Source organism: Gorilla gorilla, chromosome 6, assembly GCF_029281585.2.
Source record: "Gorilla gorilla gorilla isolate KB3781 chromosome 6, NHGRI_mGorGor1-v2.1_pri, whole genome shotgun sequence".
Taxonomy (NCBI): Eukaryota; Metazoa; Chordata; class Mammalia; order Primates; family Hominidae; genus Gorilla; species Gorilla gorilla.
The window spans coordinates 160295117-160320425 of NC_073230.2; the positions used below are offsets into that span (position 1 = coordinate 160295117).

General features: G+C 40.1%; 1 protein-coding gene across 1 annotated transcript in view; it reads right to left on the reverse strand.

Annotated features, from left to right (window-relative positions):
* RHEB (Ras homolog, mTORC1 binding) overlaps window positions 1–25309 on the reverse strand; it is a 53911-nt gene that overhangs the window by 4481 nt on the left and 24121 nt on the right. The window contains exons 2-7 of the mRNA XM_004046514.4: window positions 20448–20519; window positions 14257–14324; window positions 6844–6926; window positions 1065–1121; window positions 910–957; window positions 87–168 (exon numbers count right to left, since the gene is read on the reverse strand). Of these exons, the coding sequence (XP_004046562.3) occupies window positions 87–168; window positions 910–957; window positions 1065–1121; window positions 6844–6926; window positions 14257–14324; window positions 20448–20519 (410 nt within the window). The remainder of the gene's footprint in view (window positions 1–86; window positions 169–909; window positions 958–1064; window positions 1122–6843; window positions 6927–14256; window positions 14325–20447; window positions 20520–25309) is intronic.

Sequence of the window (25309 nt, forward strand, 5' to 3'; positions counted from 1 at the left end):
GACAGAGGTCAAATGCCAACTGCAAGGAACACATCCCTGCGACTGATGAGAACGCAATGCAAAATGAGGTTTATAGAATCTGTTACCTGATTTTCTTTAGCAGAAGATTCCAAAAAAGCTGCATTCCAAGATTCTGCCAAAGCTTTCCCTTCTTCATAACTGATCACCCTAAAGAAAAAATAAAATTCTAGTTAAAGTACTTTGCTCTTCGTTATATAAAACATGTATAATTGATTTATGAAACAGGCTCCATTTTGGTCAATTTCTTTCTCATGAAGCAGAACCATGCCCTGGCCTAACATTAGCATCAAGAATGTAACACAGGAGTGTTTTAATTACGCCTGAGCTGGGGAACAGAATAGACATTGCTTTATGGGATTATCCATGCTCCAGCAAACCTTCCAGCTCAGAGAACATGATCTTATTTTCCAGTACTCCCGTATCTGTAACAATTGACTATTTTACAGCTAGGTTGTAAGCACCCAAGGCCAGGGGAAATTGTGAAAGAGCCTGAAAGCTCAATTCTCTTGCATGCAGGCTGTAGAGTCTCTTCCTCTCTGACATGAAGCTGCCTGGGCATGGGACATCTGCCTCCTTTGCTCCCCACTGTAATCCCAAACCGTGGTACTCAAAAACCACTTGCTGCATAAATGAGCACTATGTCTTTTTAGAATTTGCTTTATGCAAAGTGGCAGATAACCTAAAGGTAGTTTCCTATAAAGTTTGCTCTCTCTTTTCTAGAGGAATGTGAGATTTCTATTCCACTTTTGCTTCTGCTGCACACGACCATAACACCTCTGAACGGATAAAAATGCTACAGCTAAAAATATTCTTGACATCAGAACAATAATTAAAATGATACTTCAGTGACTAAATCATCTTAGATTTGACTTTATAAAAGCTACATACCTTTCCATATGCAGGTCTTTCTTATTCCCAACCAACATAATAGGTATTCTATTTATAAGAAAAAAAAGACAAACCAGTCAGTGCCAGATTGTATTGCTCAGAAGATACTATTAAAAGAAGTTTCTCTAACAAGCAGATAAAACGGTACTACTTACTGTACTTTCCCCACCATATCCAACAATTTGCCATGGATAACTTTAATCACTTCAAAACTATAAAACAAAAAGTATAAATTAGACATCCATTTTAATGTTGAAGTTTTTAAATGTATGTTATGTTGCCAGCTGGAAAAATGTAAAATGTCACAGACTCACCGTTTTAACATAACATAAACTGAACACAAAGAACTCTTGTTTTTTCCTAGCAATCCATTCACATGTGCATACATCTGACACTCAGCAACCCTGACTGAGGATATTCAAAGTGAAACAGGTAAGGCATTCAAATGGAAAGCCTACCACTGGGCTGAGAAACCACCTAAATGCAAATTTTAATCACCCAACTCATTCAGCAAAGAACCAACTGTTTACATTACAACTTGAACAGCTTTTCCTAGAGTGCCCTAGTACATTCAGCCTGCTCCTGTGTTCTTTCCTAGGTACATACATTCTCTGGGTGATGCCAGTATCTCTTGGCTTTCAATCAGATCAATGAGCCGATGACTCTAGGTTGGAGGTGGCTCTCACCGGGAAGGGGATCTGAGATGTCATAATGATCACTTGAAATCTGCCACAGCAGGATTATTTATACCACTGACTGCTGGCAAATGGCCACAAATCATTTTCCACCCTCCCCCAAAAAACCCATGCAAACATCTGCCAGCACATCACTGGCTCTACTTTCAAATCCTACCTAGAATCTGACGGCTTCTCACTCCCCTCCACTGCTGCCGCTGAGGTGTGAATTCCTGGCCCAAGTCTGCCTGCATCAGTGCCACAGCCCCAACCCTTCCCCGCCACCCCTGCTCAGCACAGCAACCAGAGGACTCTGCTGCAGCAGATGGATGGTGCCTGGTTCAACATCCTCTGATGGGTGGCCATCTTTACTCGGCCCCAGTGACTCTCAAGCCTCAAACTTCTGACCTCGTGATGCGCCTGCCTTGGCCTCCCAAAGTGCTGGGATTACAGGCGTGAGCCACCACACCCAGCCTCAAATGTCACTTCTTACACCTCTTCTGTTTACCCTAAATGACAAATTTCCTTTCCATTTCTTACCCCTTCCGTACTTTATTTTTCTTGGCAGCATGGTCACAGACATCCTATCTCGCATGTGTGTCGTTTTACTGTTTGTCTCCCACACCAGAAATAACAAGTCCGCAAGGGCAGGAATTTGTCTGCTTTGTTCATGGTTGCATCACAAGCTTCAGAACAAGTTAGCTTGTTGAATGAATTACACACTGTGCTATTTTAAATGATGTGTGCTGTCATTTGATAAAAACAAAAATGAAATTTAACCCCCCTACAAGCTCGCTGTGGGTCAACAAATGGGATATGGGTGTCCTAAGGACCTGCCTGTTGCATTACAGAACCACGGTTTCCTCCGCATGCTGTATTTGCCTACCTTTAAAAGTGTCGCCACTTGGGCAAAAATACAGTACCCTGTCACGTGAGAAACAGCTGAAAGAACTAGGACTGTGTGGCAGGCAGCTTGGAGCCGGCTCCCAGATCTCCTGCTCTCCTAGTGGACACACTGTGTGTCATCTCCCTGCATGGACCTAGTGACGTGCGTCTAATGAACACAATATGGCAAAGGTGACGGAATGTCCCTTTTGCGGTTAGGTTATAAAAGACAGTGGCTTGTCATGCAGGAAATTCCCTGGCTCTCTTGTGCACCTGCCCCAATGAAGTGAAGCACCTGGCAAGGAGCAGAGGGCAGCCTCAGGCCAGCGGCCAGCGAGGAACTAAGAAGCTCAGTCCAACAACTTGCAAGAAACTCAATCCTGTCAAGAGCCACGTGAACACGCTGGGAAACATCTTCCCCCAGGCAAGCCTTCAGATGGGACTGCAGCCCCTGCTGATACCCACACTGTGGCTCTGAGAGACTGAAGCAGAGAACACAGCTAGGCCACACCCAGATTCCTGACCCACAAAAACTGTGAGATCATAAATGTGTACTGTTCTAAGTGGCTAAATTTCTTGAGATCACTGATTTTCTGAATCAAACTGGTTGATTCGGAAAGTTTTACTGACATATTTCTTGGATATTCATAAATATTTGTGTATTCAGCATACAGATTTCTAAAAAACAAAACACCACTCTTCTCATACTCCCTCATGTCTCAAATTTGAGAATGCTGATTAAACTACGAGCTACTAGGAAAAAAAGGCATTATTTAAAACAGCCCCATTTGTTCCCAAACCCACTTATGCCAGTTAAATTCATCATAGTCATAATTTATGTTACAAACTTTTGAAGTATGTGTAGACAGAGTTTTGTCTGTCTGAAAACTAAAGTTGAATACTGTGAGTTGATCTACTAAAAACGGTGCTCGTTAATAAGGTGTGCCAAACCAACTGAAAAAGACTGCTGGGGAAAATCACAGCAATCTAAATAGTTGAGGTGTAGACTGTTTCCCAAGCATCTCACTCGGAAGAAACTGAACCAGAAGTCATAATGGAAAAATCGTGGATGTAGTCATACTGAACAGCAGTGGGTGAGCTCATATTCAAAGATGACAACTTGAAAATTTCACAAGATGAGTGACTGAATGTATATTTATGCTTTAAAACAAAACACTGGAGATTGACATCACCTTTCCGATTTTTTTCCCTTAACCAGTGTTGTTTTTTTGTTTTTTTTTAGACACAGCCTTGCTTTGTCGCTCAGGCTGAAGTGCAATGGCGTGATTTCAGCTCATGATACAGTCTCCGCCTCCCAGGTTCAAGAGATTCTCCTGCCTCAGCCTCCCGAGCAGCTGGTATTATAGGCGCCCGCCACCACACCCGGGTAATTTTTGTATTTTTAGTAGAGATGAGGTTTCACCATGTTGGCCAGGCTGGTCTCGAACTCCTGACCTCAAATGATCTGCCCACTTCGGCCTCCCAAAGTATTGGGATTACAGGTGTGGGCCACTGCGCCTGGCCCTTAACTAATGTTTTAAAGTAAGTAACCTGGCTGCCTCAGATAGGAGAGGCCTACTCCTATATCAATATACCCAATTTACAGGCGACAAAGGTACTGTGAAGTAACTTGTCCAAAGTTGTTAGTAGGGATAAATGAAAACCCAAATCTCACATCTCTCAAATGCAGGTTTCTTTTTTCCATTTCTAGAAATTATGAAATAGGATGTATTTTCGCTTTATTTACTCAGAAAGAGCAATTCTACAGGGGTTTTATGATATAAAGGAATAATGTGAGACTTCTGTTTTATTTCACAAACAATGAAAATGGTTATCATTTAGATAGAGGTTAAATTCAATAAAAAGGATTAGACAATTCTCATCAACAAACTGGTTGATTCAGAAAGTTTTACTGACATATTTCTTGTATATTCATAAATATTTGTGTATTCAGCATATAGGTTTCTAAAAAACAAAATACCACTCTTCTCACACTCATGTTTGAGATTTGAGAATGCTCATTAAACTATGAGCTACTAAGGTAAAAGGCATATAACAAAACAAAACACACCCATTTTAGTAAGGAGAAACTTGGTCAAAACTTGCGACAGTGCCACTGAGAAGACACAGTACCAAGCTTTTTGTCCTCTGCTTTGCACTAGGCCAATGTTTTCTCAAATACATAAGGTCCTTGGTGAGCACATTTTCAGATTTTTAATCCAGCTCAATGTATTTTTCAGTTTCCCCAGTGACACATGCTGTGTTTTCAACTTGATTCTATAATGTCATCTAATTTGTGCACACCAAAAAAGAGATTTAAAAAAAATCAGTGGATGCACTAAGAAAATTTTCTACCTACTATTTTAATGCCTCAAAGTAACAATTTGTAAAGTAACACCAACATTGTTTTCTAAAAATCAGCTAGGATAAAATTATACTTACCAACAACAAAACAATCTTTGAATCATGTTTTTCAAGTAAATTAGTAAAATAATGGAAATTCATAAACAAACATGAACTTCCAACATTCATTAGATTATTGGTACACTAAATTTGTTCTGGACAAGGCCTTACACGTGGCAGTATATACATTTTAAAAATATACAATTGAAATTAAAAAAATCTTTGTATAAAAACAGCCAATAGTTTTACTATTTAAAGTGCTCTTATAAGTCAGTAAAAAAATGATCATGTTTCCAGATACTAAGTACACAGTGGCTTTAAGCATAAAATCCAATCCAAGCATTGCTTTTAGTGACAAGAATATAAATACATTAAACAGGAAGAGAGATATCCATCTATCATTGAACATGAAATATTATAAAGCCATTTACTATTTTAAATACTAGGTAATATGGAAAAATATATATTACATGGTAAGTAAAAATATAAAAACATGGAAAATATAAATCATAAAACAGCATTCAGAGAGCAAATAAAAGGATGTTAAAACAATCCATGCAGACTAAAACAAAGACCAGAAAAAACATATACCAAGATATTAACAGTATCTATGCTTAGGTAATTAGATTAAGAATGATTACCCTCACTTTCTATTTTTCACAGTTCCCCAATTTTCCTTAAGGAACACATAATTCTGGTACTTGGTTTTGATTCAGGTGTAAACTTTCTCGGGGATTGACAGTATGGGGTCTGTTTATGAGAATGGCCGAGAATGGTACTCAAACATTTTATAGCTAGAACTCAACACCCTAAAGTATGTTTCTCTGCCATGGAGAAAAATGTTAAACAACACACTCACAGAGCAGCAGACTGAATTTTCACTGGCAGTGGAGTATGTGGGGGTAAGGAACCCAGACACTGGCCAACATGGCAGCCTCCAGCCACATGTGGCTACTGAGCACCTGAAATGGGGCTACTGTAACCGAGGGAGGCTTAATTTTTCATTTTTAGTTAAACAGCCACCTGCAGCACAGAGAGCAAACACTTCTATCACCGCAGTAAGTTCTATTGGACAGTGTCAGCCTTGACTGTGGAACTGGAGAGATGGCTATGAATCCCAGCAATGTCATTATGTAGCCCTGGGCAAGCTGCTTTAGGTCTCTGTCACTCAGTTTCTTTCCACGTAAAGTGGGATATAAAACATCTCTGATGAAGGATTAAGGTAATGATGAAATAAGTAATGTATCATATGTAGGCAAAGAGCGTAGCAAACTCCCTAACATGTCGCACACACTCAATAGATGCTAGGTAGCCACCAAACGCCCTCCACTGGCACTGATATTTTCATAAAGTCTTCAAACATAAGCTGTCACCAATGCCCAGAGCTCCGCTGCTGTATACAGCCAGCTGTTCTGTTAACAGACACAGACCACTGCTCCTCCTGATAATACATGCCATCCCCCGATAAGAGAAGACATGAAATACGTAGCTAGAGGAACCGATATCCATTCTTATTAATAAAAATAGTGGCTTTGTTTTTATGTAGTAAAGTCAGACTCTATTACCAAAAGGTCTTATTTCATAAATTCAAAGGATAAGATATTGAACAAACCCAAACCCCCACATTTTATTAGAAAGTCTATTTCACCTTAATATGGTAAAAACACACACAAAGTAAAATTAATTTAGGCATTTCCCATTTCAATTAGCAGAAAAGCTTAGATCATGCTGAACCACTGTTTTTCTAGGCAGCTTGAGGTAAGAAAGAGCCTTTTATCCTATTGGTGTAACTAACAGAACATCTAGTGGGCCATGTTTCCCAGCAATCCAGTTGCTCCACGAGAAAATCACTAAAAAACATGTAGCCTAATAATTCTAATTGTCACTATTAATAATTCCAGCACAGTCCCTTAAAAGGATCAATGCTATCTATGAGTAGCAAATCAACTCAAGCAGGCAGCAGGAGTCTTACCTTTTGATTGATGTAACAGAATACACAAGAATATAGCCATTAATATCTATGGAGTATGTCTGAGGAAAGATAGAATATTCATCCTGTGGGGAAAAAAAATTATCTTTGAGTAGTCTTCATATAGCATCACAAACAACCTTTACCCAAAGTTTTTCATGTATTACCTGAAGAAATCAAAGTAGACGCAGAGTGGATTACAATATTATGCCAGAAACAGCCTACAAACTGAAGCTTTAAGAATGGCCTGGAGGTGATAATGTGGTTCAAGCCAATATTTAAAAATGACTAGCTGTTCTAGAACTTTAGGGGAAAGTCTGATAACCTTCATAATTTCTGGGAGAAGAGGATGGATGGAACACAAAAATCATTGGCTCTGTGATCTCAAAACAAGGGATGAGCATGACTAAGTCCAGAATCTTCTAGACCTCAGGACATTTATAAATCCTGCTGATTTATCCCATAAATCTGTATTTTTATATTTGAAACTGTCATATTATTTGATTTATTCTCTGCATGTCAGTCACAATGACCTGAGCTTCAGTCTACAGGTTGCTAGAGGGGTGCCATCAGCCATCTGAAGGAGAGAGGGAGAGAGGGAGGGAGGTGGGGGAGAGAGAGAGAGAAACAGAGAAAGAGAAAAGAGGATCAAAACACCAGGTTCAATTGAGGTATTCAGACTTTTGGGGACCAAGAGAGTTATTTACTGAGCAACTCTAGGAATTAAAGAGAAAGGTACCTATTACGCAACAGCATAGTAGTCTTTAGTTTTATAAAGCAGCGTTATGACACTTTGCTTTATATACGTATTAAAGCATACAGAAAGTTCTGATGTCAGTGCAGTTTTCAACAGCACGCGCCACTGTCTGGTACAAACGTTTCATTCTTAGTTGAAACTAAATTGTCAACATAACACATGTCCTAAGCACTATTACAGAAAAATCACATCATGGTACCAGAAGATTAAGCAGCAGTCTATTATTTTTGTAAACTTATAGTATGGTTATAACCACTGTTTATGACAGCCCAGAATTACTGCCCTATGGTAAAGTTCTTTAAAGAAAAAAAAAAAAAAGAAAAGAAAAATTAAGTTTTACTATAAATTCTTTGATATAATAAATAAGATTAAAAACAAAATCCCAAATGATTTTAATCACTAGCTCAGCTAGAGTAGGTTCAAAGTTAAAATTCTGTTTTCCCTAAAGGGAAACTGTGGAAACACAGAAAAAAGAAGTTATGTCTAAGAAGCACTGAGTAAAAAACTACCAGTTAGAAGGTATAATGGAGGAAAGAGCCCCCAGCTGATATAATTCTGATTTTTTTTTTTGAGACGTAGTTTCCCTCTTGTTGCCCAGGCTGGAATGCAATGGCACTATCTCAGCTCACTGCAACCTCCACCTCTCAGGTTCAAGCGATTCTCCTGCCTCAGCCTCCTGAGTAGCTGGGACTACAGGCTACACCACCACACCTGGTTCATTTTTGCATTTGCAGTAGAGACGGGATTTTACCATGTTGGCCAGGCTGGTCTCGAACCCCTGACCTCAGGTGACCTGCTTGCCTTGGCCTCCCAAAGTGCTGGGATTACAGGTGTGAGCCACTGCACCCAGTCTGATTTTTTTTTTTTGAGACAGTCTCATTCTGTCACCCAGCCTGGAGTGCAGTGGCAGGAGCTACTGTGCCCGGCCTTTAAAGTCTACTTTCTGAGAAAGAATAATAGCAATATAACAATATAATAGCAATTGGGAGGGCAGCTGAGTAGAAATCATAAAGCTCTCATAAGTAATACTGTACTGGCTCACAAACAGAACAGACTGAAAAATCCAGAAAGACCTGACAGATATGAGAATGAGGTACATGATAATATTGGCATTTCAATCAGTGAGGACCAAAAGTAACCCTCAACTGAGTGTACAGGGACAAGCCCAGAGCCACCTGAGGATGAATGGCTAAGCTGGAACTCCAATTCACACTTTGGCAAAAACATATTCCAGAGGAAGCAAAGATTTAAAGATGAAAACGTGTGTATGATAGATGGGAGAGCTTAAAATACATTATCAGTTAAAAAAAGATTAATAAGGCCGGGCACAATGGCTCACGCCTGTAATCCCAGCACTTTGGGAGGCCAAGGCGGGCAGATCACAAGGTCAGGAGATTCACATCATCCTGGCTAACACAGTGAAACCCCATCTCTACTCAAAATACAAAAAAACTAGCTGGGCGTGGTGGCGGGTGCCTGTAGTCCCAGCTACTCAGGAGGCTGAGGCAGGAGACTGGTGTGAACCCGGGAGGCGGAGCTTGCAGTGAGCCGAGATCGCGCCACAGCACTCCAGCCTGGGCGACAGAGCGAGACTCCGTCTCAAAAAAAAAAAAAAAAAAAAAAAAAAAAAAGATTAATAAATAAATTCAACTATGTGAAAAAGTTCTTCATGGCTGCAAACCTCTCAAACAAAAACCATAAATAAAAGACAAACTGAAAACAAAACTGTGCATCTCAGATCATATACAAAACGCTAATTTTCTTCACATATCAAGGGGAATCTCACATCAACACGCAAAGACCAACCACCCAATAGAAAAAAAATGGCCAAGTACACAGACAGGATAATTCATAGGGGTAAAAATACAAATATCTTCTAACATAGGAAAAATCAAAGCCCCTCCTAAGAAGAAAAGTGCATTATTAAAAGTACACTGCATTATTAAAAGTACACTGCTTTTTTTCACCTATCAGATTGGCAAGTACCAAAACGTTTGCTAACACATAGTGCTGGTGAGGGTGTAGGGAAATAAGACACTCTCATTCACTGCTGGCAAGAACATGAACTGTAACCCTATGATAGCCCACATCCAGGAAGTTTTCCTATGTGCATTATTACCCTATGTCTAAAACAACGTCCGGGATGTTCATTAAGGGACTGCTGATGGTAGCAAGACCAGCAACAGTCTAACTGTTGATCAGCAGTTAACTTACGACATATATCCCAACAACTGGATATTATGCAGCCTTGGGGGAAAAGGAGGCCATAGGTATTGATATGGAATAATCTCCAAGATGGAGATGTATTACTTTTTGTGTAAAAAGGAAAAAAAAAAAAACAAAAAAACCCAAGCTTAAAACTATATTTGCATATTCATGTATCAAGTATCCTAGAGGCATATACTAGAAACTGGTAAATGTGGTTGCTGGTGGGGGTGGGGGGTTAGATAGCTAGGGTAGGAACGTCTTAAGTTTTACTATTTACACCTTTTTGCACTATTTATTTTTGTACCATGTGCATTATACCTATTTTTTAAAAATTAAACTCAATTTTCAAAAAAGCAAATTTGGTTACATTGTAAGATGGATTGTCATTGAATCAATTTTAATTATTATTAATTTTTTTTTTTTTTTGAGACAGAGTTTCACTCTTGTTGCCCAGGCTAGAGGGCAATGGTGCAATCTTTGGTTACTACAACCTCCGCCTCCTGGGTTCAAGCAATTCTCCTGCCTCGGGCTCCCAAGTAGCTGGGATTACAGGCATGTACCACCATGTCTGGCTAATTTTGTAGTTTTAGTAGAGACAGAGTTTCACCATGTTGGTCAGGCTGGTTTCAAAATCCTGACCTAAAGTGATCCACCCGCCTTGGCCTCCCAAAGTGCTGGGATTACAGGTGTGAATCTAAGTTATTAACCCATTTATGCTGGAGGTTGCAAAATTTTTTTTTTCATGAAAAATCAGACCTTGGTGACCTTGAGCAGTAGGATATAAATAACTCCCACAAGCTTAACGTTCCAATAATGGAACACTAGGCATAACTAGGTTAATAAAGAAGAGGCTACTTTTTTTTTTTTGATACTTCACATTCTTACCCCAAAATTCATTTAGGGTATATGTTCTCACCCTAAAATTGGGCAAAACCAAAATATTTCATGCAATCTAAAAATAATCTGTATTTAACCATGTTCATCATCATTCCTAGGTGGGCAATTAAACCACTATTAAACCATAGTGGTATGGATGTACCGACATAAACTACTAAGTAGTAAATAGAACTTGCTAACAAATACCGCTATGCAGCAATTCACTGTGTGCAATTTCACTCCTGAAATGTGGAAGCCAGTGAACAAATTTACTATAGATTACTTTTAAAAGAATTTGCCCCTTAATCATTTTACCCTACTACTACCAGTCTTAATCCCAGAACTAGCCCCCGTATGCATCCAATTTATAAAGCAGCTCTTGGAGCAGTAAACACCTGAGTTTGTTATCATCCAGTTTTCAACAGAATGAAGGGTGAAACCACGGCAGGACATGCCTGTGTGCCACCATCCTGAGCTGTAAATAAAGAGCACATCTTTAATTTATTGTCTCTCAACTGTAAATATAACCTTCAAGAACTACTAGTTGCAATGACTACAAATCATTTAAAGTAGCCAAATTTGGATACATTTTGTGCAAAAATTCTCCAAATACTCTTACCCAGTTGTAATATAACCCGAAGGGGCAAGACAACACGGCTGCTAATATGACCACTGCTCTTGTCTTATCTCATATCATATACTCTTCCTAAACACTGGTGCTTTTGGTTTCACTATTTGTATTACTACATCACTAAAATATTTTAAATTGTTTGATACCTGAATGTACATTTATGTTCCAGGGCAAAACAGTACCCCAGAGGAACGTATATTCCAACTTGATAAGTAGTCAATATACAGAAATTTTTTCTTTAGAGAAATCTTTTCAAAGACAGCTCTCCAAGTATTAAGAACATGTGCACTTCCACCATGCAGCCTGTCAACACAGTTAATATGCTGGCATCACACTTGCCTCAGCAGCACTAAAGGTCTACAAAGAAAGAGCACATCCTCTTTAACCCCAATGTGACAATCCTGCAACAATGCCAGTTATCACTATTTATAGATAAAGCTCTGAGGCACAGAAAGACTTCTTCACCCTTTTATGTAAAGAGATGGGATCTCGCTGTGTTGCCCAGGCTGGACTGCTATCACAGCTCACTGCGACCTCAAACTCCTGGGCTCAAGTGATCCTTCCACCTCCCACAGTGTTGGGATTAAGGGCATGAGCCACCATGCCCAGCCCTCATTCGCTTCCTTAAGGTTACTGGGTTAGCAACAAAAGCCAAGATTCAAATCCAGGCAAGTGTAACCCCAGGGCCCACACTCCAAACAGTTATGAAGTACTGGTTCCCTCAATTGCCTGATACAAAACGTGTTTCCACAGTAACATTACATGAAAGTGATTTATCAATTTACATTCTCATTACCGGTTTTCAGGAGCTTAAAGGAGATTCCAAATAAGGATACAAAAGCAAACTGAAGTCTTGATAGTGTCAGAGTCCCACAATAAACAGAACAGCTGTATTTCTTTGCCCAGGACATTCTAAGTTACACTGTTGTCCCAACATAATTATTATTAGCACCCCCAGCCCACAACTCTGAAAGTGTCTTGGTTTAGGCAATAAATTATATAGTCAACTATAAAAGAAAGATACAAAACCCAACAATCCAAAACGAATTCCTACTCAAGCGGCTCTTCCCTTCCCTACTAATTTCTAATGAGCCTCGTCATCTGCGCCATGCCCCCGCCCCCCTAACGGAGACTTCTACTGCTCCCCTGGTCCATATAAGCCCCAACTCCTATTCTTCTGTCAAGAGGACAGGTATCAGGGAGTGAAAGCCTAGGATGGCTCTGCTCTAATGAAAGCATCAAGAATCTGACTGCTAAAGCACATTACATCACCACCAGCAGGGAGTGTGTAGGGTGAGTGAAGGAGGCACATGCTATAGCTCTGTGTACAAGCTCAAAGAGCCAAACACATTTATTTTCTTCCAAGCTTCCAAAATGGAAACCTCAGGGTTCCTCCAATGCTAACATCACTCAATACAGCTATCTTCTTGCTTCACGAAGGCATCACACTTTCCTTCTATGTTTACTTCAAAACGCAAAGCAGAGGGAATTCATTCCAAACCCACAGGACAGGTCATATTATTCTGGGTCTACTCCAGTTTCCCCAGATTCCAGAAAAATAGCCCCCATTTAACACAGCAAACCAGATCACACTACACTCACCCTCCTGCTACTCTTATCCTTTGATTATAAGTTGCAAGGGTGGGCCAGGCATGGTGGCTCATGCCTGTCATCCTAGCACTTTCAGAGGCCGAGGCAGGTGAATCACCTGAGGTCAGGAGTTCGAGACCAGCCAGGCCAATATGGCGAAACCCCGCCTCTACTAAAAATACAAAATTAGCCGGGTGTGGTGGTGTGCCTGTAATCCCGGCTACTTGGGAGGCTGTGCCAGGAGAATTGCTTTAAGTCAGGAGGCACAGGTTGTAGTGGGATAGCACCACTGCCTTCCAGCCTGGGTGACAGAGCAAGACTCTGTCTCAAAAAAATGTTGCAAGGGCAGGAGTTAGGAGCTGAAATCCCAGCTTCTTTACATTCCTCACCCTCCAGTGAAGAAGGGTAAATTCAGTCTTACAGAATAGTTTCTAGTAAACGCAGGCCTGGATGTCATGGTAATGGGGCAGCTAAGCTGTCAAAAGGGCTTTTCTTTGTTCCGTGTACTCCTTTCCCCCTTGCTTCCAGTCAATTCCCTGGTGATCCATTCCACACATCCCTGCTACATTAACCGACATGTGAATATCCTTTCTGGGGGGATTATTTCACTTTTGGCCATTATCTACTGTCTATCAAATAAATTGAAACTCCCTTATCTAGTAATCACTCTCAAATCCACCCACCCAGAGACTCTACTATATAAACTAAAGCCAACACTCAAACCAGAGCCTGGACTCCAATCAAACTGGTATTTTATGGCCCAGGTCCTCATAAGATTAAATCAGCTAATTTCTGCCCTATGCCCCTCTTATGCCTTTCCTCTAGAAAAGATGTACTTTTGCCCTAATGTAGGAGAACACATATCACAAAGAGAAAGAAAGCAACTAATATGACTCTCTAATATAGAATTAAAGTTTAGAAAATAGAAAACCACTGTCCTGTAATAAGTATTAACCCTTACAATGTTAATATATTTAAAGCAATTCTAAAGCAGAAAAACAAGTTATTAAAAGAAAACTGCCAGAAATGTCTTAGAAAAGACCAAGTAGACAGCATACTAACATTTAGTTATCTGTGTAAGCTCCTTGACTTATGATGGGGTTACATCATGATAAACCTATTGTAAACCAAAAATATGATGAGTTGAAAATGTATCAAACACCTCAATAGACCCATCGTAAAGATGAGAAATTGTTAAGTCGAGCCACTGCAAGCCAAACCACTGGGAGTCAGGGACTGTCTGCACACAACATGAGGGGTTTTCTTGGCATAGCTGGTACTTTTAAAAATCAGTTCTAGGACCAAGACTGTCAGATATGCTGTATAAGATTCTAAGATACCAGAGGTCACTTACTTGCCCGGCTGTGTCTACAAGTTGAAGATGATATTCTTGTCCATTTACTGTGATCAACTTTGTAAAAGCTACAGGGAAAAAGGGAATTAAACATTAGTTTGAAAAAATTAACTCGAAACCACCTGAAGTTTGAACAATGACAACCAATCAAGCACAGAGTCCCTAGCAGTCTCAGAGAAAGGCCCCATGAAACAAAAAAGAGCAACTCTCTGACTTGTATAGATTCTCCCCTACTTCCATTATTTAGCTAGGAAATACGGTGACTGGCTAAAATCAAGCTTGGTAAACCTTGATGCTTTTTCAAAGAGACAAAGTAGGCAACAATTCATATCCTATAATAGTAATTTCAGTGCTCTGTGGCAAATCCTTCCTCTTGTGAAAAAGTGAAATATACTACGTAAAGTCTGAGGTCTAGAATAAACCAAAACCACAAAAATTTTCCATTAATTTATAGGAAGTCTGGCATCAGAGCACAAAGAGCTAATATTAGTTAAGTGCTAAGAACTTTTAGTACATAAAAGAATTAACAGTTTTACTGACGGATAAAACAGCAATGAAACAGATGTTCTGTGTTGAAGCCATCCTTCCCACTTAAGCTTAAGGATCCAAGCAATTTGTCACAACTTCTTTTCCCTGACAAGGGAGGAAAGAAAATCAGACTTGAATAACTTCCGGAAAAGTCAATTCAGAATTAGAGGGAGACAGACTTCAAACAAATATAGACAAAAGAGGAAAGAAACAATGTAAAAATAACCACCTGGAACTCTGACAAGGAAGTGGAACAGATTTATCTTGCATACCCGCCCCAGCCATCTTGACTCACCATGAGTCCTCCAATCTCCTGATTGGCCGTCCTATATGACTAGAGCCAGGCAGCAGAATCCATCCCTCATACAACTGAGAGGTCCCACTCTACCCACAGCAGAAAGGCAAAGCTGACACAGACAAATGGAAATTACGTGAGAAAACTCTAAGTAATAAGGAGGATTGATCAGAGATCTTATCTGAATTATATGAGTTCCATAGGGAAAGAAAAGATGGCTGAAAGACAAGCAATCATCACAGAGAACCATATTAGCGTCACACTTTTCTAATACAAGCAGGGGTGCCAAAAGTCAGGTGAGTAAAGATAACAGACCACAGCATGAAATCAATGGCCACACTATATTATGCTTGTACCTGTTCTGGAAGTTATCACTTTTAGGAAACAGTTAAATCAGATGGAAACTGAATCGGAATATTTCAAGCTGGGGGGATACCCAATATAACCTATTTCATCAATTCTAAGACAGAATTCAGATTTGGTTTTACACCTTATTCTCTCTGAACTTGGGATGCATCCTGAACCGCTGGAGGTTTCAGTCCTTGTCAGCCAGGGTGCAGTCACTATATAGCTGTGTGAAAACCTTCAGTCAGGTGAGACTGAAGTGTATTTCAGATTTGATGAGAAGTATGTAAGAAACACTGGTGAGCAATAAAACCAGTGACCTTCAATTAGAACTAAGTAACTGCAGTTACCAAGTATAATTATGATGACAAGGTTACTGAAAGGAAACATCATTCATTCATTCATTCATTCAATAACAATTTCTTGAGTGCCTATTATCACCAGTAGCACTGTTGTGGGTGCTCGGGATGCTGTAGTCTCTGAAACTCAGTGAGCTTAGATCCCAGGGAAGGAAAGAAGGTATAGACACACACATGTACCCTCCCACCCTGTCGGGTATCTTCCCTGGGAGTGGAACATCCAGGCAGAGGTTAAACAGCAAGTGAAAAAAGCAAAAAAGTCAATGCAGCTAAAGCTCAGAGAGAACGGTAGATAGCTAACCAGGATGGACAGGAGGCAGAAGGTCCTACAGAACCTGGGATTTTTACTCTGAATGTGAGGAGAAACCAAGGAAAGATCACTCTGGCTACGCTGTAAATAACAAAAATGGTCCCAGGGATATTAGGCAGGAGCCCATGATACAGTGACCACATGACTGTACAGACTATCACAATCTATAGAGGGTGACACTGGCCTGGATTAGAGGTGGAGATATTCTGGAAATATTTCAGAGGCAGAACCAAAAGGATTTTCTGATTGACTGGAAGTGGGATGTAAGAAAATGAAGAGTCAGGATGACTCCAAAGCTTCTGTAAGTTGCCACTTACAGGAAAGACTAGGGGAAGAATACAAGGGATAGGAGAGGAAGGGAAATGAGTTGGGTTTTAGGGATGTTTTGGGATGCCTATTAAATACCAAGGGGAAATGCAGGCAGTTAAATAAAAAAGCCCAGGATGTAGTGGCTTATGCCTGTAATCCCACTTTGGGAGGCCCAGGCAGGAGGACTGCTTGAGGCCTGGAGTTCAAGACCACCCTGGGCAACACAGGGAGACCCAATCTCCACAAAAAAGGAAAAACTGCTCCAGCGTGGTGGCTCATGCCTGTAGTCCTAGCTACTTGTGAGGCTGAGGAAAGATCATTTTAAGCCCAGGAATTCAAGGTTACAGTGAGCTATGATCATGCCACTGCACTCCTGCCTGAAGGACAGAGTGAAAGACCTTGTCATGTAGAATAAAATAAATTATAAAATAAAGCCCAGAGCTGGGGGGAGAGGTTGGGGCTGAGAATACACACTGGTGAGTCAACAGCAAATTGAAGAGAGGGGAAGATTACTTGAGAGCAAGTGCAGAGGAAAGGCCTGAACCAGGGCACCCCATGTTGCCAAGTCAAAAAAATGCAGAAGATTCGGCCAAGAAGACTGAGATGTCATTGTACATAGTGTATAAAAGAAAAAAAAATTAATAAACATTTGCATTTATCTTTGTATGTAAAAAGAATGTAACTTGTCCTACTTGTAGCAGTAAAATGAAAAAGACCTTCTATCTTGCTGTCATAGGAAAACTGCCAGTTTTTTACTATAGAAAAAAGGGAGGTATAATAAGAGATAGGATAGACTAGGAAATAATTCTACTGTTTCTCATTTCAACCTCATGTCAAAGTGGAAAGCTGGCTTTCTTCTGACATCACTTTCCTTGAGCCCCCTTCTCCCTGCCTCTTTGAATCACCAGAGAATCCATTTCCAACCTAAACCCCTAAAATTCTCCTAAGTAGACTAATAGCTATTTACTAGTAAATGCTACTAACCACAGTCATAGAGGTTTCTAAAATTTGGTGTTCACAAAGCAAGCTTTGTGTTACTAAAGTGTGGTGAGGACTCTTCATTCATACCCTACTGAGAAGTCTACACCCAGGACACAGTGCCTTGAGAATGCTGCAACACCTAAGTGCAACCTCCCAACTTTCTGGAAGGCGCTTTGTCATTCACTAACAGTGCTACCTTGAGATGGCAGAAGTCGGAAATTGCTGCTATGCTTGCTTTTTAGTTATAAACTACCACTAGCTTAATTTCAGCCTATCAATTTAGTTTGTATTGAGTTGTCAGATTAACACTACAGTAGATAATGAAGTACACTTGCATAAGTAGTACTTCTGCTTTAAAATTTCCCCAAACTAGAAAATATGTGGTTTTATTGATATTGTTGTCCTACACCCCTACTGTTAAAGATGACAGTCCCAGAATTCTTGCTCACCATGACACTTCATCGAAATGTGTCACCAGAGTGTTTGCTATAACAGCTTGTTCTAATATTATAAAGTGTAAAATAACTACTAAATTATTTCCAGATCTACAGAGCAGTTTTTTAAAATCATGAAACCACCCACTTATTTATCTTGCTAGCAACGAGTTCATGATTACCTTTTCTTTTCTTTCTAATTCATTGTTATCACTGAACAATGTTTTTCTACCAAACAGTGGAGGAAAGGGTGGACTAAGGGCTCCTGCCCTGTGTTAGGCTATCAGAAGTGTGGTAAGTAGAATATAATGTCTGAACATGCCTCACGAACTTTTAATGGACACATATTCATATTTATTTCTGCTCCTGCCTCCAGACTTTAATAAACAAGTACTCTGAATTCATTTTTGAGGTAAAGAAAAGTCTTCATTATTGAACTGTAAGATGAGAAAAAATTTAAAATACGACCAAAGATGATGCTGATAGCCTCAAAAAAGTAGGGTCATATTACTCTGTTTCTGAGATAACATCAAGTTACATAAGTTGGACTTTCTTCTGCTCCATTACTTACTAAGAAAATGTATGTATATATAGCTCCATGATACACAACTCCATGACTTTCCTTCCACCTCAGTTTTTACTTTTGAGACCACATCTTGCTCTGCTGCCCAGGCTGGAGTACAGTGACATGATTACAAATCACTGCAGCCTCAAACTCCTGGGTTCAAGTGATCCGCCTGTCTCAGCTGAGACTACAGGCACACACCATCACGCCCAGCTAATTCCAAGTCAGTATGGAATGGCAAGAGGACACATCCACAATCATCCACTTTTAGAGGCAGAGCTCAGGAAGAAAACAATCTTCTCTTGTTCTATTAATACAATTCCAAAATGAACCTTATTATTTCAAGGATCTAAAATCCTAAATTGCTTTGTATAGCAAATATTAAAGTCCAAGATGATGATTTTCTTATGTTCTTATTCCAGTGGACAGAAAACCGAGCTTGTTCATCTAGCACTCACATTAATCTGCTCCTCACACTTGCTTACTATTATATAATGACCAGCTAGACAAATCATAGGATGTAATCAGGACTCCTCCCTGTAGATACCCAGAGGTTACTTTCAAATATAACATCTTGAAAGGTTACTTTCAAAAATATTCCTGGAGTTAGTTTATCAACCAACAGGTTTCCTTCTCTGCTACCAGCACACTGGAACACAAAGGACAGCCAAATATTTTAAGCGAGGGGTGAGCAAACTTTTTCTGTAAAGGGCCAGACAGTACTAGTAAATATTTTAGGCTTTGTAGGCCACCTGGTCTCTGCTGTAACTATTCAACAACTCTGCCATTGTACAGCATGCAAACGACAACATGTAAAGGAACAAGCATGGCTGTGTATCAATAAAACTTTATAGAGGTTAACATTTGAATTTCATATCATTTTCACATGCCAGACATTATTCTTCTTTGGACTTTTATATATTATGCTTAAATGGAAAAACCTTTCTTAGCTCTTGGTCTGTATAAAGACAGGCAACGGGCCTTGCTGGCCTGCAGGCTGTCATTTGCCAAGCTCTTTACTGTCAGCCAAAGCATTCAAGTGATTCTCTTGCAAGCCTCTGGCAGGTGAAATCTGCTTCATGTCTAATATGCCAATCAGGTGTTGATGAATCCCATGTTTAAATCTACATGTTCCTGGTGACAAATCCTAGATAAGTCCTGGTCTCAAGAATCTGAGAAACCTAGTTCCAGGGCCCACCTGGGGTTCTAAGCCTGAAAAGACCAGCTTCCCTGCTTCAGATTCTCCTTGGCGATCCCTAGAATCAAGATCTGTCTCAAAGCTGGGCACAGTGTCGTATGCCTGTAGTTCCAGCCACCTGGGAGGCTGAGGAAAGAGGATCACTTGAGTCCAGGATATTGAGTCCAGCCTGGGTAACACTGTGAGACCCATGTCTCTTTAAAAAATAAAATAAAATAAATAAATTGTCTCATGGTCCTAGCATCCATCAGGAATATTCTGAAACCATGGATTAAAATTGAACAAAGTAAAGGTCATGGCTGGTTCTGTCTTCCCTGCTTTTTTCTGCACATGGCCTAAAATGTCAACAGGCTTTTTGAGCCAACTTCTTTTTAATGCTGCAACTGCTCTATCCAATCCCAGAATAGTTCATTTCTCTTTCAAATCTTTAGGGCTGGAAAGAAGGGTATAGAGAAATGTGGGTGGGAGTATGGCTTCTGTAAGAATAAGGAACAGGGATCTCGAGTGTTTTTCATTCTTTCAAGCTTGGAATCCCTGGAAACTGCAATGGCTGGGAGAAAGGGGGTGTGGGGGAGAAGACTGTGCTCTCCATTCCTGTTTTGGAGCAGATTCTGGAATACGAAGATTCCAGTAATGGGCCAGATTCCTACTGACTTGAATTAATAATTTCTAGATGGCAGGGGATGCAGACATGGAAGGAAAAATCTTTCAGGTTAAAGTAGGTAAATCTTTTGCAAGTCTTCTTTGACCCCAATTGGGAGACATACAGAATTTACCTCCTGCACTCAAAGCCTCCATGAATACACAATGGCTATTTTACACAAAAGAAGGCTTCTCAGTTTTTAAGTACTTGAAAACAATACTTACTGTTTTCTATGGTTGGATCGTAGGAGTCCACAAATTGGCCTTCAACAAACTGAATCGTCAATGAGGATTTCCCTACAAAAGAGAACAAGAGCTTAGTGTGTGTTGGCATATGAAGGTAAAAATTTTTAATTTTGCTGTTTTGTTAAAAAACCATTAATAGATGAAGACACTGAAGGTATCAGGGTCAGAAAACATTTCTTTAATTAGCATTTGAGCAATTTCAAAAAATGAAATAAATTTCATTAATTTGCTTTATATGAGGATATCATGCAATTAAGCTATTACAAAGTAAACATGTCTGTGACATTAACAAATATTACTGACCAACAAGCACATCAGATATTCTGTTAAAGATAAACTAAAAGGTTTAAAGTAAGCTAATTTCCTCTAGTATTCTTGGAATCTTGCTATTTAATTTTAATATGAAAATTAAAATGATTAGTTTCGTTGTATTCGTTCATATATGACGGTTAGAAGTGTTACCAAGTACAGCTTTTAAAAAGAGTAATCCGGCCAGGCACCATGGCTCACGCCTGTAATCCCAGCACTTTGGGAGGCTGAGGCGGATGGATCACCTGAGGTCAGGAGTTCGAGACCAGCCTGGCCAACATGGCGAAACCCCGTCTCTACTAAAATTAACAAAAATTAGCTGGGTGTGGTGGCGGGCACCTGTAATCCCAGCTACTTGGGAGGCTGAGATAAGAGAATCGCTTGCCCCCAGGAGGCAGAGGCTGCAGTGGGCCGAGATTGCACCACTGCACTCCAGCCTGGGCGACAGAGCAAGACCCTGTGTCAAAAAAAAAAAAGGGTAATCTGAAAATATGTAACGTAAGTCTTTATCTTAAACACTCCTTTGAAGCTAGAAATCCTATCTCATTCAGTATGAAAGGCCTAGCAGTATCTAGACAATTAAGAAATGTTATGGATTTCACAAAATCGCCAATAATTGAACTTGTATGTTAATAAATCAACAACTAGAGCCTTAGCTTCTCACTCTTCTGTTACCTAAAATGTCTACTGGAGGACTTTAGAACAGGGTACATGCCCTGTGAAGAAATCGCATGAGAGGCATAGTTCAGATGACTTTATCACTAGGAATGAGGAAGTGGTCTCTCCCTAATTTCACCTCCAAACCCTTCCTTCTCTCTTGCATCCTTGGAGCATTATTACACACATGCTGTATATGCCTGGCATACTTAACTCCATCACAACAGGACGTGCAGCGAGAGTGAAGGAGAGGCATGGTAACACCCATCTTACACTCCTGGGTTTACTTTACGCTTGTTTCTCCTCCAAACTATGGATAGGTACAGTTGCACAATGTTTTCACACCAAAGGCATTCCTTAAAATTTAAATTATTAAAAAGTTGGCTTAAAAGTAGCGGTTGCTGGCCGGGTGCGGTGGCTCATGCTTGTAATTCCAGCACTTTGGGAGGCTGAAGCGGGAAGCGGGTGGATCACCTGAGGTCTGGAGTTCGAGACCAGCCTGGCCAACATGGTTGGTCCTGTCTCTACTAAAAATACAAAAAAAGTTACCCAAGCGTGGTGATGGGCATCTGCGATCACAGCTACTCAGGAGGCTGAGGCAGGAGGATAGTTTGAACCCAGGAGGCGGAGGTTGCAGTGAGCCGAGATGGCGCCACTGCACTCCACTCTGGGCAACAGAGTGAGACTCTGTCTTATAAAAAAAAAAAAGAAAAGAAAAAAAGTAGGGGTTGCTGAGAAGGAAAGGCCACAAGTTGGCAGACTTATTTACTCCTTATCAGCAGCCCAATACAGTTCAAAATGTCTCTAGAATTACTAATACCTGAAATTATTCTCTACAAAGCAACCTACGTGAGCATTTGAAAATTAAACGGTACTTCTCTGCTTCCAATCCTCATTGCAATTAGAATAAATTCTCAACTTTTTTTTTTTTGAGACGGAGTCTTGCTCTGTCACCCAGGCTGGAGTGCAGTGGTGCAATCTTGGCTCACTGCAACCTCTGCCTCCCGGGTTGAGGCGATTCTCCTGCCTCAGCCCTCCTGAGTAGCTGGGATTACAGGTACGCGCCACCACACCCGACTAATTTTTTTTGTATTTTTAGTAGAGACAGGGTTTCACCACATTGGTCAGGCTGGTCTCGAACTCCTGACCTCATGATCCACCCACCTTGGCCTCCCAAAGTGCTGGGATGACAGGCGTGAGCCACCGTGCCTTCCCTAAATTCCCAGCTTCTAACCGTGGCCCACAAACACCAGGCCATCCCTGCTCTGGTTACCACTCTGATCTCATCCGCCAACAGCCCCCGACAACCCATCCTGAGGCTCCAATCACATCCCTTCTGCTCCTGGAGTTCCTGCCTGCCTTGGCCCCTTTATTCTAGCAACCCCCACTGCCCCCATCTCTGAATATATGACTCATCTTTGTCATTCTGATCTGAGCTCAAATGTTAGTTCCACAGAGAAACCTTCAAGACCACCCCAAGGCAGTACCCATTCCTTAAAAGTCATTCTCATAGCTACTGTTTTATTAAGTTATTTGAAATGATATTCATTTAGTGAACACTCCACCGAAGCCAGCACAGGGCCAGCTGACACACTGTAAACATTGAGATTTCTGAACAAATGAACGAAATTAAAGCGTAGATCTCCAAAGGTCACTCTTAGCCACTTAGATACTACAAAAGATCTCAATTTTATACAAATGAAATACAAAACACAGTTCAACAGAAATTAAGAAACAATTCAATTAGTATTTATTGGTACCTAATCACAGGCCTGCCTGTGATATAGGAATACAATAGTTTAAGAATTCCACAAATTTAAAATGAATTGTGTTGAAAAGAAACCATGTTATATATGCTAGCCTGTAAAGGAGAATTTAACTCAAAATACAGCAGAACTACTTCAGGTAACAAAAATAGCAAGAAGAAAACTCCTCTCTTATGTTATTGAAACTGAAAAATTAGAAGGAGTAAAAAAAAAAACTGTTATTTACACTGAATGCTACTGCTTAAAGAAATGAAATTTAATTAGAAAGAAAGAAGGGAACAAACTTCTTAAGGGCTTTTGCAAGGTACTTCTAAGGACTCCAGTGGGCTTTTTATACCCTTATGTGGGTAGGATAAGGGTTTGTGGGGTTTTTGTTTTGCTTACAAATGGAAAGAAAGGAAAGAAAGCGATCATTTTCTCCCTAAAGATATGGGCAAGAGTTACAAAGAAAAAAGGAAATAATATAATTAAAAAGATTTTTGCAACATTTTGTGTAGTAGAACTGGACTAAAAATAGTGAAAGAGGGGCTAAGTATGATACATGGGATAAGCTCCCCAAGCACTGGGCAACCGGGAACCCCTGGATCAGACAGTCCTCTGAACTGGCACTGGCCAAGTCTCGACAACCTGACTTGCGGGAGTGAAGGGACGGGGGAAAAGAGCCTCAGGAGTTTCCCGTGAAATTCAGGAAGCCACATCTGAACAGAAAAGAAAGTTACACACATTAAACAAGACAGCATGAGATCAAGTGCAAAAACGGAGTGAGAGAAGAGCTCCTTATTTGTATCACAATGGGCATACACTATTTGACAGGCTAAATTAACATTTCACTTGAAAACATAAGTAATCATTCTGGTAACAGACAATGTAGTCTAACCAAAATCACATCGCAGGTTGACAGCCAACTGTTGTTTTCATGAATAGTAAACTGGGATACCAGAATTTAAAACTTATTCCTCCAGGGTGGAAACTGGATTTTCAATCAGACTGGCCCTAGGAGAAAGGTACTACTGTTCATTAGCAGAAGTGGCACTGGAGAAAAAACTACGTTTCCCTTGGGTCTCTCTTCCCTGGGGCTCTCCCGCCAAGGTGAGGTCATTAATTATTTAAATAATCCAGAAGGGATAGGAAAGCTATATTTGCTAACATGCTGTTTTTTGCCATTTCCATTAAAAAGTGCTATTATTAACTAGTGTTGAAATCTTGACAAGTCAGCATTAAATGCTAATGAATCTTCATAAATAAACCCCACCGCTCATTTTCAAGTGTTCTCAGTTCCAGTTATAATTTCTGGCTTTAAGGAGTGTCTTCTGGAGACGTAGTTCAGATCTTTTGGTTAGGTTTTTCTAGTTTGTTTGCAACCACAAAAAGGCATTGGTGATCTCTACTGTGATCACCTTTAACCTTTTTCTCTCAATAACTTCATATATTTACTTTGGCTTTTGTCCTTAGCAAATTCAGGTCTGGAAACACTGTTACTCGCTTGCTGAAGATAATCTCACACTCCAGATCAACTCTTTGGAAAAATGTTACATGAAAACTACACAGGAGTGATCCCAAATAAACGGAAAAGTAGCCCATACTCAGATGTGTGTTTATCCTCAAACACAAATCACTCATTTAATGACATAAATTACTATAAATGGTTTAAAAGGCAGTATCTCAATTCCTACAATTAACTGTCAAATACTCTTCCTCCAAACCAAAACCCACCTTAACTTTTAAAAATAAAAATTATTTAAAAAAATTCTTCTGAGCTTTTATCGGGGAACAGCATTGTATTATTTTTTCCAATGATAAAATGGCACAGTGAGTTTCTCAGCTGGTATTTTCACTACAGAAGGTGTACTTTCAGGGGTGTTGACTCAATCTTATACCTCATGATTACTGCAAAATAGGCACTGTTTACAGAATTATTTTAAGTTTTCAGATTAATATGGACTTTGTTATCATCCTTATTCTCCTAAAAAATAACTTATTAGCCCGGTGTGGTGGCTCATGCCTGTAATCCCAGCACTTTGGGAGGCTGAGGCCGGTGGATTGCTTGACCCCAGGAGTTTGAGACCAGCCTGGACAACGTGATAAAATCCTATCTCTACAAAAAAAAAT